Source organism: Peromyscus maniculatus, chromosome 15, assembly GCF_049852395.1.
Source record: "Peromyscus maniculatus bairdii isolate BWxNUB_F1_BW_parent chromosome 15, HU_Pman_BW_mat_3.1, whole genome shotgun sequence".
Lineage (NCBI taxonomy): Eukaryota > Metazoa > Chordata > Mammalia > Rodentia > Cricetidae > Peromyscus > Peromyscus maniculatus.
The window spans coordinates 32,935,861-32,958,498 of NC_134866.1; the positions used below are offsets into that span (position 1 = coordinate 32,935,861).

The 22,638-nt window shown below is 39.6% G+C and overlaps 1 protein-coding gene across 1 annotated transcript in view; it reads right to left on the reverse strand.

The window, feature by feature from the left end:
• Positions 1 to 9,110: 9,110 nt before the first annotated feature.
• Positions 9,111 to 22,638, reverse strand: part of C9 (complement C9) — a 41,739-nt gene continuing 28,211 nt past the window's right edge. Inside the window, exons 6-11 of the mRNA XM_042261478.2 lie at positions 21,789 to 22,079; positions 18,345 to 18,585; positions 16,446 to 16,592; positions 14,721 to 14,899; positions 10,110 to 10,338; positions 9,111 to 9,422 (exon numbers count right to left, since the gene is read on the reverse strand). Of these exons, the coding sequence (XP_042117412.2) occupies positions 10,111 to 10,338; positions 14,721 to 14,899; positions 16,446 to 16,592; positions 18,345 to 18,585; positions 21,789 to 22,079 (1,086 nt within the window). The 3' untranslated portion in view covers positions 9,111 to 9,422; position 10,110. The remainder of the gene's footprint in view (positions 9,423 to 10,109; positions 10,339 to 14,720; positions 14,900 to 16,445; positions 16,593 to 18,344; positions 18,586 to 21,788; positions 22,080 to 22,638) is intronic.

A 22,638-nucleotide genomic window follows, 5' to 3' on the forward strand; every position in this document is an offset into this window, starting at 1 on the left:
AATCAGCCACTCCAAGTACATCCTAACACATGATTTAGCTCATTTGAGTGGAGAGCTTGCTACCAAAAGGAGTTCAAGGGCAAAGATCATTTTCTGTTCCACAGCAAAAGAAAGGCTGCTGAATCTCTAGCTCTGGGCTACAGGCTTCTATCTCTTCTGTTAGGTTTTAGGGTGATTGTTTATTAAACCCAAGGTCACCAAGTTTCTGTACTGGACACTGAGCTAACTTTAGTCACTACCATGTGTATACAAAATAAGCCTTAAACAACAAATAGGTTCTCTGTGATTTCTTCCTTTTTATTGTTTTGATTTATTGAGACAGGGTATATCCAGGGAACAGTCCTGGCTGTGCTGGAACTCTCTTTGTAGACCAAGCTGGCCTCCAATTCACAAGAGATCCTCCTGACTCTGCCTCCTGGGTGTTGGGATTAAAGGTGTGCCATCATGCCCAACTCTATTTCTTTCTTGATATGAAAATATTTCTAAGAGTCAATGTGTGAGCAGAAATGTAGATAGCACCATTGCTGAAGCAAAGGAGTCAGGTATGGCTGAGAACCCAGGCCAGGGATAGAATGGAGTCTGGTGAGTGCCCTGACATCTGTAGGCCTTATAAAGAGGAGGGGAGCTTAAGGTGTGGTCCTAATTGAGGACGATGGTCAGCAACTGAAAACTGCGTGGTTTTTGACATCCTATAAACAACCCACAAATGAGGGAGGACACCCAGGACAAAGCAGAACTATGAAAAGCAGGCTTTTAGACTTGACACATTTGGATCCAATGGCATTGGGGTGGAATCCTCCAGAAGTGCTCTGTTGGAATGGAATTTATCACAGTGCAGGTACTGATGAGGGTTGAAAATAATGGTCTCCAGCTAGACTGCACACCAGAGTCACTTGGGAAGCTTTTAAAACACGCTACTATGCAGACTTCACCTCAGCCTCTACACCAGGCTCTCCTTGGTTGAAACCTAGACATCAGAATTTGTTTAAACATCCTAGGTGAGTTCAAAGTGTTTGAAGGCATTTCCCTACATGGTACAGGATGGTTTCTTTTTCGTCCCACCATACTCTTTATACCTAAACTGAATAAAGATGAAAGGATAATCAGAAATTTAACAGCCACTTGTTAAAAGTGTAGCCAGTTAGACTAGTGTCTGGCTGTGGGAACTTTCAGTCATCTGAATTCCATTTGAACCCGTGCTTGTCTCTAAATGAGGTAAATTTTTTGTTGCAACCAAAGTTTTAAGGACACATCTGAGACAGAAAGGGTAAGTGTTTGTATTTCCTAACTCTATAAATCCAACATGTTCTTATTTTTATTTTGGAACTTAAGAAGATATGTGAAGCATTTCCACCTTGCAATAATGGGAAATACAACTATCATATTTCCTATGAAGTCGGTTAAGTCCACTAGGCCCTGATTAATGTGAGGAGACAGGAAATCTACCAGTGCATCAATTTCATGGTATCATCTTCAAAAGATAAAGCAAGCTGCATTTTCTCAGCCTGAGCTTTGAACCGATCCCTGTTTCTGGCAGGGAGGAGTTGCTTAGGGAATGCAAAGTGCTGATAATTCTTCAAATAGTGGGTCCATGCGCTCTTTTCCCATTTGCATTGCAGGAAATGATTTTATTTTGCTCAGGCAAAGGAGAAATGAGCCTGCATCTCCAGTGGTCACCATACTGACGATGTGGAAATGGTGAGGCCTAGAGACACTGAGTTGTGCAAGGATACCAGCTGCATGTGAAAGAACAAGTCAATTTACAAGTAGATGAAGCAATCACACTTTTAAAACGTTGTTAATGTTTTATCAATTATGTCATCGAAGAAGCATGGTTGGCATTTCATGGAAGGTTGGGGAGAGGTATGATTTCTGATGGCATTTCATATTTCATAACCTGAATGATTAGCATCTTAAGAGAGCAAACAGCTATTTCTATGTGCCCAACATTAATTTGCCTGGATGGAAGACATGAGAGAGGAGAACAGAGTGAGGGTGGTCGTCACCTCTGGAAGCCTCCTCAGATACACCCCCCCTTGGACTCTTTTGAGTTCACCCCAGATGATGCTTTTTTGGTATATTTGTCTTTTATGGTTCTTCACTTATGTCACATGGGTTGAGTTAGGCTGCTCACTAGATTTGTTCCTCCTCATGAGAATTAATTTTCACACTGCCCCTACCCCCACTCCTAGTTTGTGAGTTAGCTTTTTTTTTTTTTAAAGATCTGTATGGGTGCCTAGGTTCTATTTTTGAATCCGATTAAAACAGCATATGGCTTTGTGTGTTAATACTACGTGCGTATTCCAGCCCACAAAAGCCCACTGTGGACGATTGCTCAGCTGAAGCACATCTGTACGCTGAGCTGATGTCACTGCTGCTCTCTGATGACGAGTCAAGATCAGACATGGCTAGTGACCCGGCTTCCCACCCCCACCCTACTGGCAAGGTCAGTATTTTGTAAGTGCGTATCTTTTGATTCTCATGCCTTTGAACTGTACCAGCAAAGGGCAAATCCGACTCAGGAAGTAGAGCCACTGGAGCCCAAGGAAACTCAGGCTTCTGCTCAGCCAGATAGGGAACAGCCCGGAAGAGAGGAAGCCAGAACAGGCGCGGTTAAGGAAGGCAAGAGGGGAAGAGTGGGCACTTCTTAGTTAGGCCTACTTTCTTTCACTCTTTGTTTTTAAAACATGAGTTTCTTTCTTTCTTTCTTTCTTTCTTTCTTTCTTTCTTTCTTTCTTTCTTTCTTTCTTTCTTTCTTTCTTTCTTTCTTTCTTTCTTTCTTCTTTCTTCCTTCCTTCCTTCCTTCCTTCCTTCCTTCCTTTCTTTCTTTCTTTCTTTCTTTCTTCTTCCTTCCTTCCTTCCTTCCTTCCTTCCTTCCTTCCTTCCTTCCTTCCTTTCTCTCTCTTTCTTTCTTTCTCTCTCTTTTCTTTCATTTCTTCTTTCTTTCTTTCTTTCTTTCTTTCTTTCTTTCTTTCTTTCTTTCTTTCTTCCTTTCTTTCTTTCTTTCTCTCTCTTCTCTTCCTTCCTTTCTTCTTTCTTTCTGTTTCTCTTTCTTTCTTTTTCTTTTTTTAGGAAAGCAAGTTGTATTTCAGAACATCAAGGATCTGGAGACTAGAGAAATGGCTGAGCAGTCAAGAGCAACTATTGCTTTTTCAGAGGACCAGCACCTATGTACAGTGACTTATTCACCTACAACTAGACCTCCAGGGGAATCTGGAGCCTTTGACCTCCACAGGCACTTACATTTGTGTGTACATATCCACTTGTACACACATACATGTTTATAAGTGAAAATAATAAAAACAAAGCCGTTAAAGGGCTGGAGAGATGGCTCAGCAGTTAGGGCAATTATTGCTCTTGAAGAGTACCTGGGTTCAGTTCCCAGCTAGTTCACAACCCATCAGTAATTCCAGTTCTAGGGGATCTGGTTGCCATTTCTGATCTCCAAGGGCACCAGACATGCATGTGATATACAGATATACATGCAGGCAGAACACTCGTATGTGTAAAATTAAAAAAAAAAGTCCCCCAAAAAAATCTATTAAGGACATCAAGTATCTGGAAGAAAGAACATTAATTACTTTTAGTGACAGTTGAATTTACCCTGTGGTCAAAGGACAGTTCTTAGTATGTTCCAATAAGAAGAGACAGTTATGTTTTAATGCTAGGAGGACAAGGAACAGCTGTCTGTCCCATGCAAATGCAGGTGACTGTTTACTAAGGTGTAGCAGGACTATGAAAAAGCAACTGAGACTTTAAGGAGCCTTTCACCAAGCCCACGAACGTGGACAGCAAACAGACAAAGGTCATAACTTATGTGCAATTCCTAAATTCTGTGGTTTTGCTGTCTTGTTCCTAATTCATGTCTTACCCTTCCTTGGGTATATGGGGACTTGAACCTCTGCGGGTCTGTGTGTCTTCCGTTTCTTACTTCATTAGCCCATGCCTAATCTTCTCAGAAACACAATCTAAATGCAATCTCTCTGTTGTATTTTTGTCTCCTTTGCTTGGTTAAAGAAAAGAAATGAGCTGACACGCACACACCTTCAAGGGCTGGGATCCTGCCTCTGCCAGCCTGGAAAGAGGGCAGAAGAGAGGGAAGGTCCCGCACTGAGAGTGGATCTTTGTATTCTCCTCATTTGCCCACCTTTCTCTTCCTCTCCTCCTCCCCTTCTTCTTCCTTCCTAGGCTCTTTCCTTCCCAAGTTTCTTGACCAACAGAAAGGATCATCAACAGGGTTGGCAAATAAGCAGCTGAGCCTTGCAATTTTACAGACGGAGAGAAGATAGAGGGGCGTATTTTCTTAGTCTTATCTTAAAATTTGAAGATAGGAATAATTTCATATCAATATAGTGCAACATTATCACAGCTCAAAGCTTGGGTGCTTTTAGAATGTATTTACAAATTTGTTTAAAATAGTACATTTTAAAACATTCTTTAGATTTTTTTCTTTTTTCTGTAAGTTCCGCCCCTGTTCTGTTTCATACACACTGTCTGTACCTTAGAGTCACTCCAGTTCTCATTTGTGGATTAGGACCTGCTAGGCAGGAAGTCTCTCTACATACAGAATCATTCAACCTACTATTGGCTTATCCCTATGTGGATGTAACTAGCTGACTGAAAATCTTCCTTGTGGTCAGAAGGGGAGGTAAAGGCAGGAGGATCAAGCATTCAAGGTAAGCACTGGCTACACGAGACTATCACAAAAACAAAACAAAGCAAAAAAAGTTACATGTTGATGCCACAATAGAGATGAACTTTGACATATTATGCTAAGTGAAATAAGTCACACACAAAGAACAAATGTTCTGTTGTTTCATTTACAAGTGACGCCTAACATAGGCAAATTTCTAGAAACAGAAAATAGAAGAGTGGGAACCAGAGCTGGCAGAATAAAGATTGGAACCATTGCTTACTAGGTACAGGACTTCAGTTTGAGAGGAGCTTATTTTCTCCTTCTACCATCTAAGGGCACAGCGGGAAGATGCCACCTGTGATCCACACATCACTCTCACCAGCCATGGGATCTGCTGCCATCTTGATCTTCTCATAGCAGCTTCTACACTGGCGAGATACACATCTCTGTTACTAGAAGCCGCTGTTGTTACAGAAGCCCAAAGAGACCAAGACAGTCTTCAGAACAAAACCAAAACCAAGTCACCAAAGTATTGTTTAGAGGAGAGGGACTAAGGTGTTCTGCCACGCACTGTTTTTTCCCAGTTTTCAGACTGAATCTTCTATTTGACTAATGTCACAAATGCCACATTTATAAGGATTTTGACCAACAGCCTTGCATAATGACAACAGTAATCATTACTATAGGCTGCCTATTAGATGCAGAGATTGTATGTGAGTGACCTCAACCTCAATGGATTTGCACATCAATTCTATAAAGGGTGTATTACTATCCCTGAACATATTTAGGGCTTAAAGGTTTAGTAACCTGTCCATTGTCAAGCAGCCACACTATTCCTTTCCCTTAGAGCATTTTGCTATTCTCAGCATGGTAGTATTTACTTGGTATAAAATTTGATTGGAAGGGAAAGGGGTGGGGGAAGTGGAGAGGTAGATGTTAACAATGCTTTGAATTGTGTGTGTGTGTGTGTGTGTGTGTGTGTGTGTGTGTGTGTGTGTGTGAAATAAAATCATTTTATTAAGAAGAAATTTAAATATATGTTTAGCCCACAAAGTAATGATTTAGGACAAACACAGGAGATGCTGTTGTTGAGTCCACTGCAGTTAAATGACAGACAATGGTGTAAGGCTGGGGTCAGGATGCTTTCCCATACCCAGAATATTGATTTTCTTCTAATTGTCAGTGATAAGAAATGTATAAACAAGCCAAGCGGTGGTGGTGTGTACCTTTAATCCCAGCACTCAGGAGATAGACAAAGGCAGAGCTTTATGAGTTTAAGACCAGCCTGGTCTATGAGTGAGTTCCAGGTTAGCCAAGGCTGCACAGAGAAACCTTGTCTCAAAACAAGCAAGCAAGCAAGCAAGCAAGCAAGCAAGCAAGCAAGCAAACAAACAAACAAGAACAAACAGCCCATATTTTGAATACAATAAAAGGCAAAGTGTGAAAACTCAGCAAAGCTCTGGCCCTTCCTTAGCTCACCAAGCCCCAGGAAACACGAATACCTAACTAATTGCCTTGGGTCTTTTTGATAATGGCCTCTTCCTTTTTAACTAATTAATTTATTAATCAATCAATCAATTTTTATTTTGTAATTTAATTTAATTTTACATATCAGCCATGGATTCCCTTGTTCTCCCCCCTCCTGCCCCCCTTTCCCCCAGTCCAACCCCCCATTCCCATCTCCTCCAGGGCAAAGACTCCCCTGGGGATTGAGTTCAACCTGGTAGATTCTGTCTAGGCAGGTCCAGTCCCCTCCTCCCAGGCTAAGCCAAGTGTCCCTGCATAAGCCCCAGGTTCCAAACAGCCAGCTCATGCACTGAGGACAGGTCCCAGTTCCACTGCCTGGATGCCTCCCAAACAGATCAAGCTAATCAACTGTCTCACTTATCCAGAGGGGATAATGGCCTCTTTCAATGGTGGTTCAGTGTGAGGGTTTTTAATGTGTAGTATGAACTTCAGAGGGCAATTATCTTCATCTATGTCTTTCTCAGAATGATGGTGCACTCCTTCAAAGGGCAGGTGGGATGAGGTAGCCACACTGCACCCTATTGCAGGGACAAAGGTACACCTAATTTTTCCAAACAGACCTCTTGCCCAGTAGGTCATTATCACTCTTGCTCTCCAGCTGTCTGCCTTCCATTAGATTTAGAGACTATTGGGTTTTTTCTGATGTCTCAAGGGTGCACCCTGCTGGAAAAGTACTTTGCCAGACAGTTTACATTTGAAGTTAGAGGATTGTGCTATCAATAATGTACCTGGGGACAAATGGCTGGATGTATAGATAGCTCTAGGAGAGAGGGGAGAGAGGGAGAGAGAGAGAGAGAGAGAGAGAGAGAGAGAGAGAGAGAGAGAGAGAGAGAGAGAGAGAGAAGAAGAAGAAGAAGAAGGAGGAGGAGGAGGAGGAGGAGGAGGAGGAGGAGAAGGGGGGGGAGGGAGGGGAGGGGAGGGGAGGGGAGGGGAGGGGAGGGGAAGAGAGGAGAGGAGAGGAGAGGAGAGGAGAGGAGAGGAGAGGAGAGGAGAGGAGAGGAGAGGAGAGGAGAGGGGAGGAGAAAGAAGAGAAAGAATGTGAATATGGATATGAGTGTAATGGACCTAGACCATCCCTACAGTAACCATTCCTTCCTGGGCTATGAGAAATGAACAAGCTGACGCTAGGAGACCTGATCAAGTTTTGGTTGTTTTCTGTTTGACATTTGAGAGCTTGTTAGGGGCTCTAGCAGGGGAACGCAGCTGCTCTTACCCTTGAATGAAGACCAGTTCCTCCTCTCTCTTTTTTTTTTCTTTTTGACTGAGCTTCAGAGGGACGCACATGAAGCGGTGAGGGAGAAAGGGGACATTCGCCTAGCCAGCCAGATCAGCCTGATCAACGCTGGTGATCGGTGGGGTGATGGATGTGGCAGCCAAACCACCCTCACGTTCTCTGACATTTGTAATTTAGAACCATTGAAAGAATCTAAGTAGTACTCCAGTAGCTTCCCTCAATCTAGAGGCTCCCGTATCCAAACCTCTCAATAGTGGACTAAGAATGGAGTCCAGAGTTTATGTGTGTGTAGTCAACAAATTCCAGTTCTCTCTGATTAACTCAGCATTTGTGTACAGAAGTTAGGCCTTCTGTTGAGCTCACTGGATAAATTTTAGTCCCAAGAGGCCTGGCACTTTGAGTATTGTCCCCACATCAAACTTAATGTCATTCATTATTACAATGCATCTCATAGCCAGTAACATTTTCATTTACTGTTAAAAGTCTCAATACATAATTTAAAATTTCTCTAGTGGTTGAAATTATTTGCCTATGAATAATTTATGTACTAAATAATCATTGAGATTTTCTATGAACTGGAAAAAATCTAAATTTATAGATGTGTGAAGTATTTAATAGTAAGAATAGCAATGGAATTGTCATGCTGTATGATATTTATATTTAGTTATGTGTTAACTAATTTTGATTTTGTATTTTCCTTTTAGTATTTTGCCCCCCCCCCACACCATTTCTTTATTCTCTGGCTTTCTCTCCATTTCCCTCTGTCTCCTCATTCTTTCCTTCTCTCTTTACCTCCATTACCTTTTCCCCCCTTTCCTTCAGACCTTTTCAAAACAGAAAGTTCTCAAGGCTGGGAAGATTGCTTGGTTTATAAAATCGCTTTCTGTGTAAGAACAGAGACCTGCGTTTGAATCTCTGGAGCCCATGGGAAAGCTAAACTCTTGGTGTGAGCATCTCTAATCCCAGAGATCTTATGGAGAGATGGGAATCAGAGACAGAAGAATCCCCAGAAACTCAAGGGCCAGCTAGCCTGGTGTATGCAGTAGAAAAAACCAAACCCAAACAACAGCAAGGTCACTCTGTCTAAAGGTGGAAGGCAAGGACCAACACCAAGGTTGTTTCCTGCCCTCTACATGTGAGTGTGGTTGGTACACATCTTGTTCTCCCATTCTCCCTCTCTACTGTCTCTGTCTCTCTCTGTGTCTCTCTTTTTCTGTCTCTGCCTGTCTGTCTTACACACACACACACACACACACACACACACACACACACACACACACCCCTCAGACCCTACTGCCTTTTAATAGAAAGACTACAGCCCATTTTAATCAGCTCCTTCAGTCTTATGCAGCTCAGAAGCCTAACAACTCAAAACTAAACTGCATGGAATCGCTGAAGTTTGTTTTGTTTGCAAAACAGAGGCCATTTCAGAGGACTTAACCTAACAATATTTGGGGTACATACTGCAGCCTTTCTTCTCAGGCTCCTAGAGTTAAGTTGGACATCAAAGCTTAATAAGGGCAGAGTGCTGTGTACGTGGTAGGTGTTCCACATCTGCCAAATGAGCACATGCACATATAAATGAACAGGCAAATGAAACAACTACGTAAATAAGAGCTAAATTACATGGTACAGACTTGGTAATGGGACTGGTGGAATATATTAATCATACAAAAGCAGCTTGGCAATTACTTAAAGCCTTTTAGAACAACATTCTGTTTTTAATTTAATTTTGTTTTATTAACAAGAGATTGGCATTGCCTGTGGGAAAAAGTAGTCCTGGCATATCTCACTGCTGACTCTTCATTAGGGAATTAAAAAAAAAAATGGAAGCATTATAGGCATTAAAGAGGGTGGAAAGGCACTGTAGACCAAAAAGAAAAGACTTCAGAGGCTGGTAAGATTTCCATGAAGCAAGCTGCTTTCCACTTGGCAGTGAGGATTCGCTCCAGGGTGGGATGTAAAGTTGGAAAGTCCTGGGATTCTCTTTTCCCCTTCCATGTGAACCCAGGTTTTCCTTTTCTCCTATAGGAAACAAAAGGATGTTGAATCTTCATGTTGAATAGGGCTTTGACTTTGGGCCCATATCCCTCTGCATACATTCCTCCCCTACTTTCTGGGTCTTGGTGAAGTGCAGTGTCCAGGAACTGGGGCTAAAATGATGTTTAAGACTCAAGCATTTTTCAAAACTGTAAAGAGTTGTTTATCTTGTGTTGGGAGAGTCAAGGTAATAGATGCTGGAATAACCAAGGAAAAGTGTAGGGTACATATATGTAAAGAATTCATTCCTAGGGGAATTAGAAAGCTTTCACTGGAGATATTAGTTGACTTGGGTTCAGGATTGAATGTCTCTATCCTGCTTATAGATTAGAATAACCAGGAGACTAAAAGAAGAAAGAAAGGAAAGAAGAAAGGAAATAATAAAAGCAAAAAAGAAAGTAAGGGAGAGGGAGGTAGAATGATACAGTAACTATAATTTGCTTTTTCATATATGTTTATGTTTAAATAATAATATAGAGGTAGATGATGTTAAAATGGATTATGAGGGCTGATTTGTCAGCCTTCACTGCTTAGTAAATAGTAATATATTTAGACTATATGTGATATATCATGGGAGTTCATCACAAAATAACTTAAGAGCTCATTCTCACATTAACTAACCATGGGATGAACACTCTTGTCCTTAAAAATATCAAAATTAGTTCACCTCACCTTAATTCAGTTTTCGTTGACTGATTTCACAGGCAATTCCCTTAAATGTGGGTGGGCAGGAACACAGGCACTGCCCGTCCAGAAGAATTGCTTTACCTCCATTTTGACATGGATAGCATTTTTTAACATGGAATTCTTCGATATAGTCGCCTATAGCTCTTTCCAAATTCTGTTTCTTTATGTATGCATCTTTCATTTTCAAAGGAACCAGATTATATATCGGGGACAGCTGTAAGAAAGAAAATATTCAAGCTTATATCTTTTTCTACAGAGGACCTTGTAAAACACCCTTCACTCAATCACTGACTCACAGATTTGTTGATTTGCTGGAAGCTTATTGAACAGTTATTATTGCCAGATACTATGTTAGCTTTTGAGGTTACAGTTGATCAAAAGTAGTCATGATGTGCGCTATCATCGAGGTTACATTTAAAAATAGAAAGGACGAGAGAGGCCATATGTCATCAAAACTGTCATCAAGAAAGTGAGAAGTCTGAAGTGGGAGAAGCTATTTGTAATACTGCTAAAGGAGAGTGGACTCACATTCAGAAAACATATTCAGAAACTGCTAAGGCTTCACAACTGTTCACTAACATATTTTTTGGTAAAATAGTACCTGTGGTGGTTTGAATAAAAATGCCCCCCTAGGCCCATAGGGAGTGGCACTATTAGGAGGTGTGGTCCTGTTGGAGTAGGTGTGGTTTTGTTAGAGGAAGTGTGTCATGGAGGGGAGGGGGCTTTGAGTACTCAGAAGCTCAAGTCACTTCTAGTGTGGCTCAGTCTCTGCTGCCTGCAGATCCAGATGGGGAAACTCGCAGCTCTTTCTCCAGCACCGTGTCTGCCTGCATGCCACCATGCTTCCCACCATGATGATAATGGACTAAACCTCTGAACTGTAAGCCAGCCCCCGTTAATTTTTTTTTCTTTTTAAGAGTTGCCGTGGTCATGGCATGTAATCACAGAAATAAAACCCAAACAAAGACAGTACCCTAACTCATATTTCAGTTCCGTTAGAAGAAAGAAACTTCTTTCCAGCTCTGCCACATTGGCACAATCAGGGCAAGCATGTAGGAGAGTGATTTCGGATTTTGAAAAAAAAAAAAAAAAGGCATTTATCTTGTTTTGCCTTCAAAAGAAAGTCAAGGCCAGATAATCTAAGATATGGGAATAGAGGACCATGGAGGAAATAGTTTGGATAAAACTATCTAAATAGTGTTCCAAGAGATAAAGATGAAGGCCATGGCAGTTTCAAAGAAGCCTAAACCCTGGCATCCAGACTGCCACAGGCAGACCTAACAGTTCCAGTGCAGCCCCCGAAGCCTTCCTGCACAGCTTACTTTTTCATGACCGACCTTGTCTTCTAGTAAGCAAGAAAAGGTTGTGAGTTTTTCTCCTATACTAGCTAGCTCTCTTGTCGTTGTAGACACATTTAAGTAGACAGTTCATCATGACGCTTGCTAAAATGACAAACTTAATATTAATCACATTTTAGATCTCTTCCAGTCATCCAAAATAATTAACAATGTGTACCAAATGTGGTTTCTTGATAGAACGAGAATTATTTTTTACCTCTATACAAGAGAGTTATACACAGGTTTCACCATGCTGTTATGGCTGTCGCCTACAGAGCGTTAGCATCTGGCCCTTTAAAATACTGGCTGTCTGTAACATCCAGTGTGTATCTGCTAAGCATTATAGACCAGAACAAAGTGGTAGATTTGTTCTCCATTCATTATTAGCTCATGGCGTTTGAGAAACTCTGAAAGTAGATTATTCATTGACTCAAAGGTAAGAGTGATCATGGTAAATGGGAAAGTGAAAAAAGAAAAGCTGAGAACAGAAAAGGTGAGAGGCAAAAGGGGCACCAATGCACAAGATTCAAGCCATCTCTTATGGCTGGACTGGGCAGTGCTCAACCAAGTGCCACCTCTGATGCAACCAAGAGCCCTGGCGCTTGGTACATCCACATGTACCAGGTGAGCCACAAATTTGGCTACATCTTCTAGTTCACTGAAATAATACACAATGGAATTTATCAATCCCATGCATATAAGAAAATACACCTGATTTCCAGGAGAAACAAAATGGGATTAAAGACTATTTCTCATGAGTTCCCATAAAGGGAACATTGTATTACATAACATCCTTTTAGAAAACGAAGCAGGCTTACATAATCTTGTTTCTTATAATGCCAAAACAGAGCCTTACAGGAAGCCAGTGTATTAGATTACAGCTATGGTCATCGAGCTGCTATTTCTCTGGCAGAAGTTGTAAGCTTCCTATCTCCCTGGTAATCTGCAGTAGATGTAGTTTCTCTCTGCTGACATTTTAAGGATTTGATTGTAACAGTGGATATAAAGGAAAAATAAACAGAGTTCAGCTACTCTATAGAGACAAGAAGTAGGATATTTGTGTCAATATACAAGTAAACTGATAGGGGGATTAACATCTTTTCCTGAAAATTGAAGACTATGACAAAGGTAACTACTGAGACAATAGGCCAGCCTGTATTCTTTGTATGGAGGGAGGCCAAGGGCAAGATATTGGGATATTGAAAGGCACAGGCTCTGTTTAGTATAGTACTGCCATGGTCACTGTAATATAGGAGACAATATATACTATCATCATAATCATCAATTGTTTTACTTAGTATAATGTGACTTCCTCATTGTTCTGCCCAGATAAACCTAGCAACCTAAGTATGTAGATCTTTGATTTCATTTGAGACAGAAGATAAAATGCAAACAATTTAATAGTTTAGGGTAGTAGGGAGAGAGTCCATAAAGTCTCTGTATAATTAAGAAGGAAGATAACTATTTTAGTGTTAAGAGTGTCTGCCTGTGTTTGATATGCTGTCTACAAACAATAGAATGCTTCTCCTCACCAACAGGTGAACTAGTGATCGTGGATGTGTAATTACCTGAGGAAATTAGTAGCCAATCTCCCAAAGATCCATTTCCACAAGATTTATGAGAGCAGAAACTCCTTAGCATCTATTTCAAGGTCAAACTTGGTATTGTTTTTAGTGTGTGTGTGTGTGTGTGTTGTTATTGTTGTTGTACCAGGATGTTGAGCACAGGCCCCTGTCTATGCTAGGCCAGTGCTCTACCATCGAGATGTATTTCAAGATCCATTTTTTTTTTTTGGTTTTTCGAGACAGGGTTTCTCTGCATAGTTTTGCGCCTTTCCTGGAGCTCACTTGGTAGCCCAGGCTGGCCTCGAACTCACAGCAATCCGCCTGGCTCTGCCTCCCGAGTGCTGGGATTAAAGGCGTGTGCCACCACCGCCCGGCCCATTTTTGTTTTTGAGGCAAGGTCCCATTAGGTTGCCCAGATTGACCTTCACCTTACAGGTAGGTGTTATAGCCTGAGCCCCTACAGCTTATGTGAAGTGATGTGTGCTTATCTGCTAAAGGCTTTATTTCTATAACCAAAATGCAGAACTGGTTGCAAATTTTGGTTTCTGAGTTCTTTCTTCATATAAGAGAGATAGTCTGGGTGGCTCTAATGAACTCTTTAAAGACAATAAAATAGAGTGAGAAAGTAAAATTCTCAAGAAACTAGTACTATAAAAAAATGTCAGCATTTCTAAAATGTAATAAAACTGGCATCGTGAACAAAGATCAATTTGACTGGAGAGAAGAAACCATAAGACATGCATGGAAAGTTGAAAGCTATGAAAGAAAGCAACAATTACTTTCTAATAATAGCAGGGAAAAAAAGGAGTGGTAAATAACATATACATGTTTTGGTAAGTGGAAAGATACAGCCAAATAGCAATGGTATTTACATCTTTACAACTGTAATGTAATGTCCCCCTTCAAGAGTAAGCAGAAGAGTACAGACTCTCAGGGTCTCCTAGATAGAACACTATTACCATTATATAAAAATGGAGGCAGGCCTGGGGATTCACATCTATACCCCTAGCACTTGGGAGGCTAATGCAGAAGGATTGCTGAGAGTTCAAGACCAGGCCAGGCTATCAAGTTAGACCCAGCCTCATAAAACAGAATCAAAACAAAAATCAGAAAGGGGGCATGTCTATAATCTCAGCTACTCAAAAGGCTGAGCCAGGAGGATCATTAAAGTTGAGTCCATTTGGACAAAGAGAAAGTGAATGAGAGGGGATTCATTCTCTGGTCACAAAAATTACCCATCTTTGTTTTTATGTTTGTCAAGATATTATGGACATTCTTTCCATAATGACTCTTGGATGAGGATCTCCTGATGTGTGATACCCAGAGAAGACAAGGGGAGCCAAAGGCCAACCAAAGAGAACTATCCATTCTTGGTGACAATTTTGTTCCAACCTGTACTATAGACTCTATATAAACAATCTTAATAAACCTTCAGAAACACATGAGGGTCTGCAGAATTAAGTGTTGTCAAGACAGAAACGTCCGACACCTGTGAGTGACAGACGGCAGGAGGAGGTCATCCAAGTTGTCTGACACTACTCTATGCCTTTCTTCTCTGAAATTCTTTTTTCCAAGGAAACCATGTGAGGGCATTTGAGTACTAACATCTCTGTCTTATAAAGGCAACTGTTATCTGAACCCAGTTTGATGTTTAATAAGACAGCATCTTCAGTCATAAAAGAAACATTCCTTACTTTTTGGCTAATGAGTGCTGGGGCATCATTCAAGGATGAGGCCCAGTTGACAAAGTCAGTCACATCAATTGCCTTGTCTCCTCTGAGAAGCTTTTCTTTCAGGAGGATTGCTTGTTTCCCGGTCCCTCCTCTTATGAGTGAAATAACATCCTCTATGAAGTTTTCACTAGTGATGTTTACTGGAAAATAAAAAAACAAGGAAGACTTGAAGTATTTGCATCTCTGTGGTCATTTATCCAGATGGCATTTGATAAATGTGTATTATGTCTTTTAGGATAGCTTATTGTATTTGTTGAACTTTAATTGTAAAAATTACACACATAAATCTCCCCTCCATAATCTAAGAGGGCAATTTTTCTCAGTAGTCAATTTATAGAATTCAATCATCTTTGTTTTGAAAAATAATGATGGTACAATCGATCCAGGTGGATTGATAACTTACAGCTCATCATATAAATACAAGTACATACAGGACTTTGGATGTGATATATATATATATATATATATATATATATATATATATATATATATGAAAACTTACCTTCATAATGATATTGTATATAGTATGCTTTAAATTATCTTGATATTATAGAAATATTAGCGTCTAAAAAGAATGAGATAAAAAGTAAACTTGTTCCCACTCCCAAATCCTATTCCCCTTTCTCTGTTTCTCTCCAAACTGAATCACTTTAAACACTTGCAAAATTTTTAAAGTCATGAAGTATTAAAGGAATCACAAGATGTTTTTCTCTAGCCTTTGTCATTTGTACAAATGAGAAATCTGAACTAATGTGGTATAGTGACTAGCTTAAGGTCACACAATTAACTTAATGCTGTGAGACGATAATTCCAGGGTTTTGACCCTTTGTTAGTCTCAGTCATATCCACAACTAGACTTTCCACATTGTCCATCTTTCCCTTCTATAGTTCCTTCATTACCAGTTGGCACCTTAGAGATGAATCAGAAGTGTTCTTCAATCCCAGCACTCGGGAGGCAGAGGCAGGTGGATCTCTGTGAGTTCAAGGTCAGCCTGGGCTACAGAGTGAGTTCCAAGAAAGGTGCAAAGCTACACAGAGAAACCCTGTCTCGAAAAAAAAAAAAAGTGTTCTTCATTTAAAGTTTAATAAAATTTTTAAATAAAAATAATTTTAAGTCTTTGAGATTAGAAGAAGATGTGAAGTCTCCAGCACATTTTCATGATTGCTAATTTGCTAACAATCAATAAGAGAAGGTTATGCTTATAACAAAAACATCTAGAGTTCCAAAAAGGTGTTGCACTAGTTGGGTGCTGAGGAAAGGTTACCTAATCAAGCCACGTTGAAAGTAGATTTGGAAAGGTAACTTAGGCCTTGTTCTTTGTAATGGACACAAGGTCCTACATTAGCCCATTTAAAGCTTGTGAAAGTTAAGGAGAAAAAGGAACGTGTCTTCAAGACACTTTGCCACCCGTGACCAGTTTTCTATCATTGCCACAAAAGATACTCAAACACACGTGCCATGAAGAGCAGCCCTTGAGCCGCGTGCTTCCCTCGCACAGTAGTGGCCTTGACAGATGTGTGTCTATGGGCCACTTGTGCTCATAGTGAGTGACTGAGGAAAAATGAAATAGTTCTTAGGTGATTTTGACTTTTCGAATTGAAGATGCTGGAGTGCTGATCATGAGAGGCAATGCTCTTAGGTATCAGCTCCGCCTTCCTAAGTCTAACCAGCCAGTCCACACTTACCTCTTTTCCCATCACCTCTCTTTAAGCAATCAGTCTTATTAACATTTCCTGTGAGTGTAAGTCCATTAGAGATGGGACGCAGAGGGATGTGTATAGATGCATCCAGTTCATACCCAAGACACTTCTTTATGTCACTCACTTCAACACCTGTGTTATAGAGTCATATGAAAATTATTTAACGTTACTATTTTGTGGCAAATATACATATGTTTCTAGATACTATTATTGAATCAAATGTGAAGATTATTTGACATGGTCTATTAACATCAGAAATAAATTCTAACTTTACTATTTTGTGACAAATATACATATGTTTCTAGATGCCATTATTGACTCAAGGGTAACATCATGTCTTCCCGGACTCGCCTTTTTATTAATATCTAATGGGATCCTTTCATTTGGCTTATCAACTTAGTAGCAAAGAGCATATTAAATTTTCCACCTGTTTGAAACGGATATAGGTCAACCAAGGTTGTTATAGTAAAATCTTTTATAATACCCAACGGAGACAGCAACATCCAACATGTATTGAATGGTTATTATATGCCTGACATTATTCTAAACATCTTGTATAAGTTAACTAATTTAATTCTCACATTAACCTTATGAAGTATCACTCTGTTTCAGTTGAGTATACAGAATCACACAACAATATCCAATTGTTTTGGACAGATGATTTGGATATATAGCAGCTTTGTTTTGGCTGATACTATGCATGCTCACAAATAATAATCTTGGAAGTTAACTCACTATAGTTGATATATGCCTACCTAAGCACTTATATCCTTAAATTCCTTGAAGTCTATAATTTATTATCTATTTTATTTAGATATATAATATATAAATAGTATATAAATAATAAAATATGTAATAAATGATAATAAAATATATATAAAGAATATAGATAATAAAAGTAAATAATAAACAATAAATAGAAATAGAAAATAAAAAGATCTATCTATCTATCTATCTATCTATCTATCTATCTATCTATCTATCTATCATCTATCTATCTATCTTCTTACACTTACACTATTGTATGGCACCACCATGTCCCGCTATGGTTATTATTTATTAACACAGTCATTTTGAGTTTACATTATTCTTTTTATTTTTATGAAAGAAGTCTTTCTGTGATACCCAGGCTGGCCTCAAACTCCTGGTCTTTAGCAAGCCTGTTACCTTAGCCTCCGAAGGAGCTGGGATTACAGGCATATATTTATGTACCTGATTGTTCTACTTTATTCTTGAAAGGAACAGATGAACCTTTAGGTCCAAGGTATCTCCCAACTGTAGGGGATTCATGGATGAAGCACTATGTTACTCTTTCCCCATAGTTTTGAGTAAAACAGTCTTATTCAACATGGCCTCAACTGAACTATCCCATAAGATTATAATAATTACCATATGAGGCAAAACTAAGTTTTCAACTTTATGTTAGCACATTATGTTTGTACAATCATATTGGTTATTTCTTCCTCTCAAAGACAACCTTTAGAACAATTTGTTCCCACTAACACTGAAGAATATCTTGGAAGACAGTAATTGTACATAAATTGAACTAGTCTGAGGATTAAGAGACAGGCTATATAAATTGTTTCTTATACCTTCTTCCACATCTTAAATAATGTTTCCTTAGAAGCCGTATTCCCATTAATAGCCATTTCATTATAGTATGATTTGGTGCTTTTCTCAGTAATGCTGTTGAGTACTTTGGGAGCAAATGAGCCTATTCAAAGTGGAAATCAATGAGTCATTTGATAGACTGTTGGATGCCAAAGGTCAGAGCAGGATTTCTCAAAGGAACAGATTATTAGATTATTTCATTCTGAGTTTACTGAAAAGGGGCAATGAAAATAACAATGTTCACTTCAATCAGAATTCTGTTTCTAGGAATACCTTTATCTTTCATGGAAGCTTTATCCAAGACATATATCAGTTCGTAGACTCCTCCCAGAGACCCAGAGCTACTATAGTGAGTTCCATAGGTTTCCAAAAATCCAAAATACTCTCCCTTTTCATAGAAAGTTGGCAGAGCTTTGACATCATCCAGGAAAGTTGTTGTCAGAACCACATCCCGATTTCTCATCACAAATCTACCGATGTGAACTGTTCCTTTCACATGCAGAAATATCTTGTCCTTTGATGAGAAGCAGTTGAAGAAGAGAAACATGACTTTTTATCATGTCATTCAAACAAACCATAAAATCTAGAACATTCAGGGGAATGACATTTTAGCAGTGAACACTACAGCAGACCACATTAGAATGAATGAACATAACCTGTTGTTGTTGATACTGTTTGGCAACTGAAACTCTCAGACATGCTCAGTCAGACACTTTAATGACCTTCCTGGTAGTTTCTCATAAAATTAAACACTCATCTGCCCTCATAAACATAATGCCCCTATTAAGTGCTTACCAAGGGATCTGTTTCAGGATTCCACAGCAGCATTTGTCAGAATAGCTGCAAACAGGAAAAAGCTCAAACACCCATCAACAAAGAAGTTGCTAAGCATATAGTGTTATATCCACACAAAGGGATTTTGAGTAATCAGTCAAAAGAAACAAACTACTGACATATTCAAAAAGTAATCTCAAATACAGGGTGATTAAAAGAAGTTCTACACAAAGGAATGCATGCTGCATGATTCTCCTCATAGTAACAGACAAAACCAAGCTATTGTAGGCGAAATCTGGTCAGTGATTGCTTCTCAGTTGGTAGGGAATTGACTGTGAAGGACATGATGTAATTTTCTTGGGGTGGTAGAATGTTCTATATCTTGTTTTGAAAATCTGTGTTTGAAGGGATGTGCTCTCTATATTTTTGGTGTGGCTTCTAAGCCCTCATGTGTAAATACAAGAATTTTATTAACAAGAATCTAACAGGAGCTTGCTTCATACATTGCAAGCCATAACTAGTTCTCCATCTTCTGAACTACAAATTAATTCTCAGTGGAATCTCAAAGATGAGCAAAATGGATCAGGATTCCTTTTGTCATGACTGTCAAAACTAGAAGGGCATCTTGAGATTTGGAGTAAAGTGGATGTGATAGTCTTTGGCTCAGCTGATTTCAAAGGTAGGTCTTAAATGATTTCCACCCAAATTGGAAATTTGTTCTTTCTTTCATCCTAAGACAATAAAAAGAATTCTTCTGGCCCCATGAGCCTCACCAGCTGCAACCCATCGCCTAGTCCTCATTAGACACAACGTTGCATGAAAAGCTTTTTTATACATTCTATTTCCAACTCTTCTTTTCCTATTTTCTCTTTCATCTATTTTTTTCCCGAGGGAAAGGAGCATGTTGAAAATAACTCAGAGCCTTGAACCTGTTATGCAGACACCATACCACTGAGCTATATTCCCATTTACTTTAATCTAATTGAGTTATTCTGCTGCCCTCACAAAGACAAAACCATTCTGGTCAAGGTTTCCAATGACCTTCATAATCCTAAGGCCAGTGATCACCATCCTCATTTTTGACCCATTAGCACATTTGACACAGTTAATCTTTCTTCTTTGTTCAGTAGATTTTTTAGTCTGGTCCTGGAAAGTAGCACTTATCAAGCTGCAGAAGATCACCCCTGGGGTCTTGTTAAAATGTAGTTCTGACTTAGCAGGTCTAGGTGGCATTTGAAGGGCTAGCTTCCTATTGATGTAGGCACTGCTGATCCAGAGACCATATCGAGCAACACAGTTCAAGGACATTGCACCACGTGCTTTCTGGTTTTCTCTGTGGTTTCTCCTTTGGCAATTTCCTTTATATTGAAGTTTCCCAAACTTATCCCTTATTCTTCTGCTTATAAAATGTATTATAACAGTGTTGTTTGCCCAACAAAATCCTATGATTTTAAAACATCATCTGTATGTCAAAACCTCTTAAAATTATATCTTGAACCCAGATCTCTCCCAAATTCTAGACTCCTAGCACCCACATCTTACCAACTTTCAATTGAAGATTTAACAGACCTCACATTTCATCTAACTAGAACTTAACCCTGGTCTTCCTTTCAGCCTACTTTGCTTGAAAGGTTCTCCATCAGCCACTCTATCCTTCAAATGGCTTAGGCGCCAAACACTGATATTGGATTTGATGGGAACTATCCCTTCTAAATTACAACCATGTCCCATCTGAATTCCTGCATTTTGTTTGTTTGTTTGTTTGTTTTTGTTTTTGAGACAGGGTTTCTCTGTGTAGCTTTGTGCCTTTCCTGGAACTCACTTGGTAGCCCAGGCTGGCCTCAAACTCACAAAGATCCGCCTGCCTCTGCCTCCCGAGTGCTGGGATTAAAGGCGTGCGCCACCACCACCCGGCTTCCTGCATTGGTTTTTTAAACATCATCCTTATGCTTGTTTTCACATGCTCAATCTTTTCCCAACACAGTACCCAGTTGGGCCATTTTAAATTTAATAATGAATGTCAAGAGTTGAGCTCAAACCCCTATTACAGAAAGAAAAGCCACCCTTTACAGTGAGCTTTGAGGCTCTGTGTGATCCAATTAAAGTGCCCTCTTGAACTTGTTCTCTTTCTGGTTCAATGTGACAGAACCATGTCATCAGACTCTTTCTACCTTTGAACCCCAACCACACTATCCCTAATTCAACTGTTTGGAGAGATCGTCCTTAAATCTTTGGTCTCTCATCTTCTCAACACAAACTAATCACATAATTATGCACAATATGAATGTTGAGAGTTCACTGTTATCTTTATTAATGCAAATGTAGTGTCTAAGCAGGTGTTTGGTATCAGGAAAGGAGGAGGAAGCATTTGATCAGCATCACACCAATCCAGAAAAGAATTCTTATATTTATTCTAGAGGTGGTAAAGTGACCTTTGAATCTGGATTAAGTATAAAAATAAACAGATATTTTTTTTAAAATCTCAGTCTAAAAATGTGCTTCCAAAGTAGGCAGACCAATTGCATGTGCAACATGCATAAGTGCACCGTACCACTGTTTGGAGACAAGGTCTATAGTAAGCACATAGGTATCTTTCTGAGAGGCCATGTGATACAGAAGCACAATCCTCCATCTTAACTCTTCATTGTACTAATAATCACGGTGATTGTTAAGTGGGATGCTCTGATACTCAGGTGTCAGTCAAACAACATGCTCTGAATCCTTAGAACACGTTCCACTCACTAACACCTAGTGTCACGCTCACTGACTACTGTCCACTATCTGAGAGTTCACTGCCTTTGGCAGTTTGCTACCTGTTCTAGATATCTCTGTGAAGATTTTCTGGGTTACTTTTATTTCCTATTACCTTAAAAAGAGTTTGGTTGGTTTGAAATAAGTCCTATCAAAGTCTTTATATGTATATACATATATCCCAGGTCTTACCGTCCTTGATAAATATGTCGATAATCGTTGAAAATTTTCACTCTTGAAATATGAAAATTTAAAACCAAGAGAAGAGTCTTCAGAGTCTGTAAGTTCTGTAGGGTTTGAAGAGTTTTCTTCTGGAAAAACGTCGTCAACTCCTCTTACCCGTGAACAGCACTTTACTTCAGTGATTTTAAATTTTAGAGCCAAGTTTGCGTTAATACTCGAGGTCCTCTCCTGGAAGATGTTTCTGAATATTTGAATCTCCTCTTCATAATTCTCATTTCTGAGATTTGTATCAGCCTTGGTCTAAACGTGTATAATAAAAAAAAGAGCTGTTAAAAACAGATGCAAATCAGGCAGCGGTTTGAACAGCAGTAGAAGGAGTGAGAGAGAGGTGCTGGAGTAGGATTTCTGCGGTTCGAATACAGAGTCTGTGTCTCAGTTTCATTTCTGTGGCTGTGAGAAACTACCCCGATGAAAGCAACTTTAAGGGAGAATGGGTTTATTCTGCTCAGGATTCCATCACTGTGAGGGAGGTCAAGGTAGGAATCCGAAGCAGTCGGTCACATTGCATCCATAGTTAAGAGCAGGGCAAGGATGAACTGATGGCTACTTCTGCTCAGTCTTCTTTCTCTCCTAGTTTAGGACCTAACCCCTGCGAATGGTGCTATCCACGTTTAGACTGTGTCACTTCACATCAATTAGCACAGTGAAGACACCCCTCCATGGACATGTCCATAGGTGCTTCTATATTGTTTCACATGAACAATTATAACTCACCATCACAACCCCTCCCCTTTTAACTTGGCACAGGAATGCATCACCTTTAAGTGAAAATCTCCTTTCACTTGTCTTCAAAATCTGT